Below are 11,440 nucleotides of genomic sequence, written 5' to 3' on the forward strand. Positions count from 1 at the left end.
TCTCTCTTTCTCTCATTGCTTGCGGAGTCGCCGAGACGAGTGTCACGAAACGAGGTGCGCTATCATTCTCTTCTAATTACGATAGGCTACGGTGTTCCTCGACATGGCAGAGAGCTGCGGAACATTCTCATCTGTTCGGAATAAGGTATATTTTACTTGAATTCTAGAAAACTGATCGCGGATGTGAATAAAGAATCACGGGCCTTTCGTTCGCGCGCGAGCGCGTCGTTCATTGCGGACCCGCTATCTGTTCTGGCGCAATAGGAGAGGCACTTTCATGTACCTGAAAGCTACCGCGCATTTGCAACGCGCAGGTTCTCGGACGCCGGTCAGTCGCTGCTTGCTCATCTCATTGCTCGCGGAGCTGCCGTGACGACTGCCAGGAAACGAGGTGCGCTATCATTCTCTCCCAGCTATACGATTTGACGGTAATGAATCAAGGTCCCCGGCATTGCAGAGGCTGCGGAAGTCCGTTCTCTACTTGGAAGAAGGTATATTTTACTTGAATTCTAAAAAACTGATCGCGGATGTGAATAAAGAATCACGGGCCTTTCGTTCGCGCGCGAGCGCGTCGTTCATTGCGGACCCGCTATCTGTTCTGGCGCAATAGGAGAGGCACTTTCATGTACCTGAAAGCTACCACGCATTTGCAACGCGCAGGTTTTTGAACGACCGGCCAGTTGCTGCTTGCTCGTCTCATTGCTCGCGAAGCTGCCGTGACGACTGCCAGGAGACGAGGTGCGCTACCATTCTCTCCCAGCTATATGATTTGGCGGTAATAAATCAAGGTCCCCGGCATTGCAGAGGCTGCGGAAGTCCCTTCTCTACTTGGAAGAAGGTATATTTTACTTGAATTCTAGAAAACTGATCGCCGACGTGAATAGAGAGTCGTCGGTTGTTAGCTCGCGCGCGGGCGCGTTGTTCGTTGCGCGTTCATTGTCGGTTCTTTTATAAATTTAATGTACGTGAGAGACGGCGTCGACGAAGTTTCGATTGCTCGTAGAAGGAGATATTCGACGCGCGTAGATTTTTTACGGACTTGTGCGGAATACGTTGAGCGAGAGCGAGCTGGATTTTCGATCTCGACATATCTCGCGTCGCGTACGTACGAGACGCGAAAGAAAATGCTACCAACTGCATGTTCGACATTGCAAAGCGTCGCGGAACGTATTCGAGCGAGCAGTCGTGGTGTAATTAATTAATGTAGAACGTATAATTGCGACGACCGCGGGATGATCGTACGAATTCGCCTCTTGTCTTTTCATATCTCGTTCCCTGCCTGCTTCTGCAGAACTCGGTATTGCGCGATATTTATCTCGTAATTCGTCGCGGCAGCTCCTGCCGAATATTCGAAAAGTTTCTGTAACAAACTTGATCGAAGGGATCGCAAGTGTCGCCCCTCTCTCCTTTCCCCGCGATCGCGTCTCTTTCCGCCATTTTAATGTGTTAAATCTAAGTTCGTCTTGGACTTCGTCCAGTCACTTTTAGACTCGTCCATAAAAAAATATTTTTAATGCAGATTAAGATCGGAGGAATCAGAAGAGTACGACTGCTTGGGGAACATCGGACAATGAACGATTTGGAGTCATCGGACAACAGCGATTTGGAATTCATCGGACGACGACGAATCGGAAGGCGGTTGAGCTGCTCTGGAAGGCATCAAGTAACGGCGATCTTAATTAACATCGAGCAATCAGACAGCATTTTGGTGAGTCTCTTTACTCATACAGTAAGAGAGAAATATAATCTCGTTTAGACTCGTTTATAAATAATATTTTTAATGCAGATTAGGACCGGAGGAATCAAAGGAGAACGACTGCTTGGAAGTCATCGGACAGTGAACGATTTGAAGTCATCGAACAACAGCAACTTGGAATTCATCGGACAACGACGAATTGGAAGGCGGTTGAGCTGCTTTGGAAGGCACCAAATAACGACGATCTTGATTAATATCGAGCAATCAAACAGCATTTCGGTGAGTCTCTTTACTCATACAGTAAGAGAGAAATATAATCTTTTTTGGATTCGTTTATAAATAATATTTTTATTGCAGATTAAAACCAGAGGAATCAGAGGAGTACGACTGCTTGAGAGACATCGGACAGTGAACGATTTGGAGTCATCGGACAACAGCAATTTGGAATTCATCGGACGACGACGAATTGAAAGGCAGTCGAGTTACCCTGGAAGGCAGTCGAGTTACCCTGGAAGGCAGTCGAGCTACTCTGGAAGGCACCAAATAACGACGATCTGGATTGACATCGAGCAGTCAGTCAGCATTTCGGTGAGTCTCTTTACTCATACAGTAAGAGAGAAATATAATCACTTTTGGACCTATTTATAATTTTCTAATAAATTCGATTAAGCTAATTTTAAAAATAATTTAAAATATAATTAATTGGATCACTATTTATTGTTAAAAATATAATATAATTTAGGCCAAGGCCAAAAGTAATTATCTTTCATTTCAGCATGTATTTCATTATATAATTATTCTCGAAATTTTACTCGAGAAGACATCGTTCACTTGAACAATTTGTGGAGACATATTATGTTCGATATTTACTTTAACGTATGCACAAATGTGCTTCTGATGAATATATTACGGTATTCATTATTTAAATTAATAATTTATACTTCACATAATGAACTTAGAGAATCAAATACAATTAAAGTTCAAAGGTATATATAAATTACATTTAAAATTCCAAGAAATGAGAATCGTTTGAAGTATCATACAAGATATATATGTATGCACGTCCATAATTTATTAACGAAAATTATTAAATATAAAACCGTTTTCTTTAACGTAAAAGAACCGAAGGGAAGTAACGCGCGCGAGGCGCGCACTTTGTAATATTTAGCTCTTATACATTTTGCATATTTATTAATGCACGGGCGATACGTGAAAGAATTAAACGTTAAAGTTATTAAACGCGATCACCGCTGCCGGATTCCCGCGGGACTCTTCTTGCCGACCGCTTTTCAGAAACTTCGGGCAAAGGGAAAACATTTCTCACGAACGTAAAGTTTCCGAGCATCGTGCGTAACGCACTTTACGTGATGTGAGTGCTGTGAATAACGTTCCTCTTCTCGCTCGCGCGGCCAGCAAGAAATTTTCGAGTGGAACGGCACGTCGAAGGTTTCACATTTCCATGGGCGAGTTCCGAGCAGCACTGCGAAACCAGTAATTTCATTATCGAACTTCTCGCCTCTCTCTTTTACGCCGAAGTTCCCGGATCTCCGTAAGCTTCGTAAAGACGAAGTAACGCAGATTGAAAGCCATCCCCTCGCGCCGCAAGCGAACGGAATTTATCGACCGTCACATAATAAAGAGTGTTAATTTCCGAATATAGTCGAAGAGACTAGGCTTATAAAAAATATTAGAGAGCTTTAGTAACGTTGATTTGTAACTGCATTACGCGCATACGTTTTCGTTGTCTCCTTAAGTTAAAAAGATGTTCATTAAAAATTTTTCTTTAATTTAAAACGTGCTGCTGTTTAACGCGCAGGATTAAACGCGTATAATTATCAATTATTTCTTAAACAAGATACGCATAATTGTTGTCCTTGTTTTTCTTTCCGCCCTGGTTGGAATCGAATTTTTTTTTTCTGCCCGTGTAAGCCGACACCTCATTAACATACTTGCAGCACTGCGTTAATTATGGGTCTGTATTTACGAAAGTACATGCACTCGCGGAAACCAGCGCTGTGTTTTTGCGCGTGGTCCACAAGTCGCAAATCATGCAAACGATATTTTTACACGAATTACGGAGTTTGTGCGCAAATATTGAGAATAAAGATTAAAAGGTGTAACAAAATTCGCGTTATAACAAACAGACTGCCTTTTTTTTTTTCTTTTTTTTTGCGAATTGTTAGTTTGTTAGAGCTCGTGCCAGCGGAGCGGATTCATAAATAATGAAAGACAATTTTGGACGATGTTATCCCGCATCGGTATAATCAATTGTGACAAGCAGATGATAGATTACAACTATTTAAATGACTGGTGTAATCATGGCGAGCCTGTCGTTGATCATTGTCGCATATTGAAATACACCAACGCGTTGTTGTTTCACAAATTAGACGCTGACTCACCCAAAGGGCACACGGATGTCCTGAAATTGTCATTACTCCTCGATGATTTGGCAAAATTTGATATTAATTCGAAATTTAATTCGCAGTCTAATTCAGAATTTAATTCGAAATCGATGCAGCTGCTCCGGAGCAAATAATGTAAGTTAACTGTGCTTGGCAAGAAACTAGATTTACATCCTCGGTTAAAATTTTTGGTCGGGAAAAAAAAAAAAAATATCGATGTTTCTTGGCTGTTCTATATAATATATGAAACACGATACAGTTGTCTGTTGAAACTTTGAGGCAGCACACTGTTCTGACGAATAATACCGTGTACACGAGACAAATTTTGCCGACGACATTCATAATTTATGCGAGAACAGAAAACGGTACGCCTAAGTTCATTTAGCACATGACGAGAAACGCACTAGATAATTCAGTATTAATGAGTAATTGCTATTAGGCGTTAATTTCGCAGTCTTAAGAGCAGCAAGGTTCGTCATATCGCGCTTTAAATATGTTGTTTAATAAAAATGGAGGATTTTTTATTCTGAGAAATATTTGCTTTAACTCTTTTGCGAATAGATATTCTATAAAAAAAAAAAAAAAGAAACAAATACATTCAAATATGCTTACATATATGTATTTGAAAAAAATTGAAAAGTTTTAAAAGACATTTTTTTCACGGAATAGCGGCCTTAGACTGTCAGAGTCGCTCGTTTATTTGTAGAATAAACTTTGGTTCGACATTGAAGCTAATGCGGTGGGATTATGACGTGTACAATCAACGTGGTAACTTTTGCTCGCGAAAAACGCCGAAAAAACCCGGGCGGAGGAATAAAAATAATTTAAACCGGAAATTTATAACCCCGATATAGTAGCTTCAAACAGAACCGCGGAAAATGAGAGAAGAGCGCGTTATTTATTACGCTAGAGTGGTCATAGTTAAAGCGGCCAAACAGATTGGCGCAAAACTGATAATGTTAATGAGTATATACACGTGGCTTTTAGCAAACTTTTAGTTGAGCCTGAAAAATACTTTATTTTATGCAACAAATTAATTATTAAGGCCGGCTGAAAGAGAACGAAGGCGGAATAATAAGTGTAAGGGGAACGGAAGGGGTGGGCTAGAAATTGTGGACGCTAGAGCTTTTTCGCGAGTTACCGCCCTCGATTACGCGGGAATTTTCGGCTCCATCGTTGTACAATTTGCACGGACGTGCGTCCAGTGAGTTCGTAAATTCCGGGTGAGAGATTTCGGGAGACAATTGTGTGCTTTCACATATTCATATAAACGTTACACACCCGTGCAGATACATATATTTCGAACGGTCCAGTACGGGAGAAACAAGACATAAAAATTTCAGATATATCGAAATTATCATACGGAAAAGCTTGTGCGATATAAATATTGAGTAAAATAATTTGCTAAGAATTTAAGATAAAATTTTATTTGAAGAAATAATAGTCGATAAATCGAGAGAAAGAGAGAGAGAGTTTGTAGAGATAAATGGCGAGTTTTTAAGATCCCTGAATTTAATTTTTTTTATTATTTTCCGCAATCGGCGAACAAAGACGATCAAAATACAAATTATCGTTATGGCGACATAATCGATTTGAGCCAGCATGTGTACGCGATGTGCGCGGACGGAATGAAAACCTGTGATGTTTAAGCGAAACTAATATTAGAGCGATTGCAGCCACGTAGTTAATAGAACGTCGGTTTCATCCCCGGGATAATGAAGCAGAGCTAGAGCGAAGCACCAACAGTGCGGCGTCGATTGCATCATCGGGTTTGAACGAGAAATTGCCATCGTGCATTTCACCAAATACTCATTCAATCGTCGAATGTTTTAAAATAATGGCATTTGCCTACAGCGTAAATTTGTTTGATATTTTCGACGTGTTTTCAAAAATATATCATTAAGTGCATATGTTGCATTGAAGAAATAAAAAAATAGAAAAGTAGGAAAGTCATAAACGATGAAAAAAAAAAAAATGTTAATATACATGTGAAAATTATTCCGAAAAAGTAAGACCGTAGATGTTAAAAAAATTTAAGTCATCAGACTTAGGGAAATTAAAGAAAATTGCGCAAGTTGATGAGGGTCACCTGGACCAGTGTCGGAGCACTCCCGAAATCGAATTCGCGGAAAATTTTCGCCGAACGAAAAGGACCGTCATTGGGATCGCTGGAACGTCGATAGCTTTCGGCGACGTGACATCGCCTGAACGAATCAACGAATCCTGATTTCTCTCGTCCGAATTATACCAGGGGATGCAATCAAAACCGGCGATCGCGACCCCCGGAGGCTTCTTCATTATTCGCGGACATTGAAGCCGGGGGAGGCGGCTCTCTCCGCTCGTGTCGGCATTGTTTGCGCAACAATCACGCTAACCGAATTATCCTGATCACATCGGGTGCGCGTTCAAATACGCGCGTTACCTCTTCGACCCTTTCCCGCCGCCCGCCGCCCTCCCCGCCTCACCTGTAATTGATTGGATTTTATTTGCACGATCCGACGCTGATACCGATAAAAAATGAGGTATAAGGCATGCTCGACCTCTTTTCGAGGAGGGCGCTTCCTGAAGGGTGCTTCAGTCTGCTTTTAACCGCTGGGAGTGACCACGGGGATGTATTTATCTTGCCGACGTCAAGTGTCGCAAATTCATTCAAATAAAAGTGAGCGATGAAATTCCGGGCTCCCGATCTATCGAACTGTCTGCGAAATCCCCTCAAGTTTCGCAATATTGACTCCGCGAGATTTTAAGATTTTTCTAATTAACTTTCTTGAATTTATACACACTAGATATGAAATCTGGTAAAAAGAAATTTAGGAAATCGACGAGGAACGGGAAAACCGGATCCCGCGGGAACAAAAGTCGGAGAAGGAAACTTCTCGACGCGATCTTGCATGCGCTGAATTACTTTTGCACGCATACGACTCTTCACGGTCTCCGATACATCGTCGATCCTGAATTGCACATCGTCGGTCGGTTCCTGTGGTTTATAGTGTTCGTAATATCTTCCACTATCGCCAGCAACGTGATTTACTCGCTGGCATTTAGATTTCAGGTAAATCGCGCGTATACGAAAGGATAATATTTCAAAGATTCAGGCTTCTAATTTATTATTATTATTTTTTTTTATTTCTACGGATTTAAGTTTACCGCAGTAGCATGAATTTGTTTAGGCCGCGCCGACGTCGATTAACATACGATCGATGCATTACGAAACTTCGAATCTACCTTTCCCGAGCGTGACCCTTTGTCCAAGCGATCGCGTCGATTGGAACCGAGCCCTCGAGCTCGAAACAAGGATTTTCTCCAATGTTACGGACAAGGAGAGCGTCGAAACTTTTCGGAAAATACTGGGCAAGCTTTCCATGATGAGCTTCGGGGATTTCGACGATCTGGAATTTCTCAGAAGCCGGAACGTTCATAGTCTCGCGGGTAGGACATTTAATTCACTTCTAAACTTTGTTCCGCGCAAAGGCCAACGAATTGCAGCCCCTTTGACTCACGATCTCGTCGGAAAAATAATTCGTTATCGAACAGATATCAACGTCACCCAAGTTTTGCGAGAGGTGATGCCGCGCTGCGACCAGCTGCTGTCCACCTGCTGGTGGCGCAACGCCGATCGCAATTGCTGCGAGATCTTCGAGGTGCAGAAAACCGAGTACGGCTTCTGTTACTCGTTCAATTCCGAGATGGCCCAAGCCGCGCCGGTGAATTCCACGGAATCGCGGCCCCGAAGAGCGTCTGGTTACGGTGATTGGAGCGGCGTCAAGGTTACGATTCATCTGGGAAACATAACGAAGCCACCGCATTCCGGTAAGGGCGACGCCGATATGTGATATTCTACGTGACGGGACGTAGCAACCTATATGAGAAGTCGATACCGCCGCGCACGTAGCGTGAAGGCAAAGAGATATGTTGTTGATACTTATTGCACAAACAAATGCATACATTTTCGAATAAGATGCTCGGAGAATCCGAAATCGCATTGGCTGATTTGTCTTCGAGTCACACTACTGGTTGCCGCCTACGCTGTGTGTTAACTTTAAAAAATTCAAAACTCGATTTTCCGAATTGAACTGAAGGTAGAAAGCCTTTGAATATTGCGCTTAACAGTACGAAACAAATATATATCAAGAGCAATTATTTTAATGTTAAAAAAATGTATTAATATATTTTTTTTTACGTTTTATTATTGATAATATTTTTTATACAGAATGTTCGGTTATCTATTTGGAAATTTCAGCCTTTCTCTTTATCAAAAATATTTTTCAGTTTTTAGTGCGTAGATTTAAAATATTGTTTAATTATTAAAAAAAAATTAGTTTAAATACGTGAATTTTTTTTCTGTTGTATTATTTTAACAAAGACGCGTAAGCGTATTATTTAAATGGAACATTTAATGTAAATCAGGACTGAAAGATAGAGATAGAGAGAGAAAGAGGGAGGGGGAGAGAGTTACATAGAATATAATAGAAGAGATATGTAATAGCAAACAGAACGTAAACTCGGCTAAACCGTGCGAAGGATTACTAACTAATTTTGCATCCGTCGGAATTCGTTAAATGACGAAGTACACATCAACGACAAGCCGTTACTAATCCATCGTTATGCAAACGCGCCACGGAGTCTCGCAAATATGATTTTAATATCCCCGCGAAAGCCGCCAGGATGCATATTGAATGCAGGGCGACTTCCATTCTGCCGTAATGTCGTTCCTTTATTACCCGCGCGAAATGGAAAGGGATTTATCGTAAACTGCAAAATCGATATATCGGCGCCGTATTGCGCGGAGGCAGTTATTGAAATGTCACCTTCAAAGAACTTCGCGGCTCCTGTGGCGGGATTCTAAGCCGCTCTGACCGGATCTACCCAGGCCGGGATTGGCAGAAGAAAGAATTCTTTGCGAAAAGCTGAAAATTGTATCTCGAGTAACGCTAATGCTCTAACTGGAATTGTTGCACAGAGGAAATCGACGGCGTCGTGGTGATAATAAACGGGCCTCGAGTCTGGCCGAACAGCGGCACCATGGTACCACCGGGTTCGAAGGTCAGCGTGTCCCTGGATTGCGTTTCAGGGTACGCCACTAAGCGGGTCCTCGAGCTGGAGGAGGGCAAGCAACCCTGCCGATACGACAGAACCGGCGAGTACAACCAGGAGACCTGCCTGTCGCTTTGCAAACGTTACTGGGTCGCCAAGTACTGCGGCTGCAATCCGTCTTTCCTGTTCCCCGCAAGTATGGCGACGAAACCTTTCGCTCGGACGGCGCGGCGACGTTTCGCTCGGGGCTTTTGCTTACGTTTTTACGCGTTTGTTACAGCCGCGCGGTATCGCGACTGCACCGTCGAGGATTTCTTTTGCCTGATCGATTATAACGGTGAGCTGGTTCTCGTCAGAAGTCTCATATCTCGCAGGCGCGCTTTAAACTATAATTAATCTGAATGCATACTTGCTTTTGCGAAACTCTGGGTGGGAAGACCTGTTCAACGATTACGTCGTGCACTTTGGCGGTGACTACCCACGCGACATTTCCAGCATGATTTGCAACTGCTCGCCGGAATGCGACTACAACTTCTACAGCGCCCAGTTTTCTAACGTGCCGCTGCATAACACGAATGACATCATGCTGGACGTGCATTACCTGGGACAAACCAGCTTCCGCTACAAAACGGACATAGTTATCACGCAGATGGACCTTCTCGGTTAGTTCTCCTTATTAAGAATGAATATAAAAAAAAAAAAGAAAGACAGAAAGAAAGAAGAAAAAAAGAAAACCATACGCATATCATGTTTCTTTTCCGCCGGGAGCAGTTTATAATATTTTTAGTACGAGAAACTAAAGCTTGCTCGCAAGCTAATTCTTCGTTTATTTTTATCTTAGACGCCGGATCATGTTTACTCGCTCGAGATTTTATTCCGAAATGAATGGGTCATTAATTATAATTACCACGTCGGACCTGAGAAATTTATGGAGACAGGAGAACCGGAAACGGAAAAACGCTTGTGAAATAACACTTTATTTAAATTCGCTTTTGAGATTTTGCGGAGAACTTTAATTTGCAGCGCCTTAATTATTTCCCTATCTCTATTAGCCGCCGCGCGGCGGTTTTCCCGTACATAATGAGTCCCACGGGACTGCATTACGAATTCATACCTCTCGTGCCTCTTGCTCAAAATGTTTACGTTGCACGCGGCTATCACGCATTCGCACGTAAGAAAGTAAAAATTTCAGTCGCGAGGGATATTAAAAAAATTATTTAAAAAACTGCACGAGAGACGCGGAGGATCGTATGTGCACATAAAATTCAGCGCGGATGGATTAACGTCGTGAAAATTAAAGCCAACACGCTTAGAACGGCACGCCACGGTTTCGCTTGAGCTCACGTCGCACCAATATCGCACAACGCCGAATGTTTTGCCACGATCATCATATTAATAACCTCGCCGATTTGCATATTTCCTTGCAGTGTCTTTCGGCGGCATAATCGGCTTGTTCTTGGGCGGCTCGCTGCTCAGCGCCGTCGAGCTGGTTTATTATCTCGCCGTGGCGGTGCTCTCGTCCCTGCGACGGAGGGCCAGGGGCCGGCCGAGGGCTCGATCGAGCGTGACGCACGTCCGCACGGTGCTGCCCATCCTGGATTACAGCCCTCTGAAACCGCGCGCGAAGAGGATACCGATTTTCGCGAATTACGGCCTCGCCGAATTGAATTCGAACAGATATTGAATTACCGTGAAAAGACTTTCAGTGGACGGGCTTCGCTTCCAAGAGTCCCCTGTCACAGCCGTGCCATCGCGAAATTTGAGAGGATAAAATAAGAGAGGAGGCACGTCCCGAATCGATATCCGTGCGTTGAAAAATGTGGGGCGCGTACCACGTGCGTGTCTACGCGCGTACTCCGCTAATGGAATTCTATCCTCTTCCGGAAAACAGCGGGGAGGCTAAAAATTTTCGAAACGCAAAGCCGGCCCGCTTCAAAATCGTTTTCATCGACAGTAACGTCTGCTGGAATAAACCGATCCCGTCCTGCTCTTCATAGACACGCTGGTTATTGTGTTGCGCCACGAGGCTGTCCTCATAAATCAGGAGGCGGCCGCGATATTGATCGGATTTGACAAGGAAATCGAGAATGCCTTGCTCGCGCGAAATCTGGTATCTACTTTCTGGAATGCACACTGGGCGTATATGCGTACGAAAAAGAGAAAGAGAGAGAGCGAGAGAGAAAGAAGTGAGAGCGAGGAAGGGAGGGAGAGAATGCGACTCGTATTTTATTCAATGTTATATATGATACGTACCTTCCATCTTGCCACTTTGCGGCCGCGTAATGCTTGACTTCAATAATACACGCTA

At 43.1% G+C, this 11,440-nt stretch overlaps 1 protein-coding gene across 1 annotated transcript; it reads left to right on the plus strand.

The window, feature by feature from the left end:
• The first annotated feature begins 1,487 nt into the window (after positions 1-1,487).
• Positions 1,488-10,816, plus strand: LOC139111678 (pickpocket protein 19-like). Its single transcript, XM_070672151.1, has 9 exons — positions 1,488-1,708; positions 1,787-1,975; positions 2,054-2,284; positions 2,439-2,451; positions 6,885-7,150; positions 7,269-7,908; positions 9,059-9,328; positions 9,570-9,794; positions 10,560-10,816. Exons 1-9 carry the CDS (start codon positions 1,514-1,516, stop codon positions 10,814-10,816), a joined length of 2,286 nt encoding a protein of 761 aa, XP_070528252.1. The 5' UTR covers positions 1,488-1,513.
• Positions 10,817-11,440: the final 624 nt, after the last annotated feature.

The sequence above is a fragment of the Cardiocondyla obscurior genome, linkage group LG24, assembly GCF_019399895.1.
Source record: "Cardiocondyla obscurior isolate alpha-2009 linkage group LG24, Cobs3.1, whole genome shotgun sequence".
Classification (NCBI taxonomy): domain Eukaryota; kingdom Metazoa; phylum Arthropoda; class Insecta; order Hymenoptera; family Formicidae; genus Cardiocondyla; species Cardiocondyla obscurior.

What these genes read in the sequence shown, in the direction of transcription:
- LOC139111678 (XM_070672151.1), top strand. Translation starts at nt 1,514, where the DNA reads ATGCAGATTAAGATCGGAGGAATCAGAAGAGTACGACTGCTTGGGGAA. An exon ending in AGCAATCAGACAGCATTTTG is followed by an intron (nt 1,709 to 1,786) that starts GTGAGTCTCTTT and finishes TTTTTAATGCAG; the next exon opens with ATTAGGACCGGAGGAATCAA. An exon ending in CGCTGGCATTTAGATTTCAG is followed by an intron (nt 7,151 to 7,268) that starts GTAAATCGCGCG and finishes GAATTTGTTTAG; the next exon opens with GCCGCGCCGACGTCGATTAA.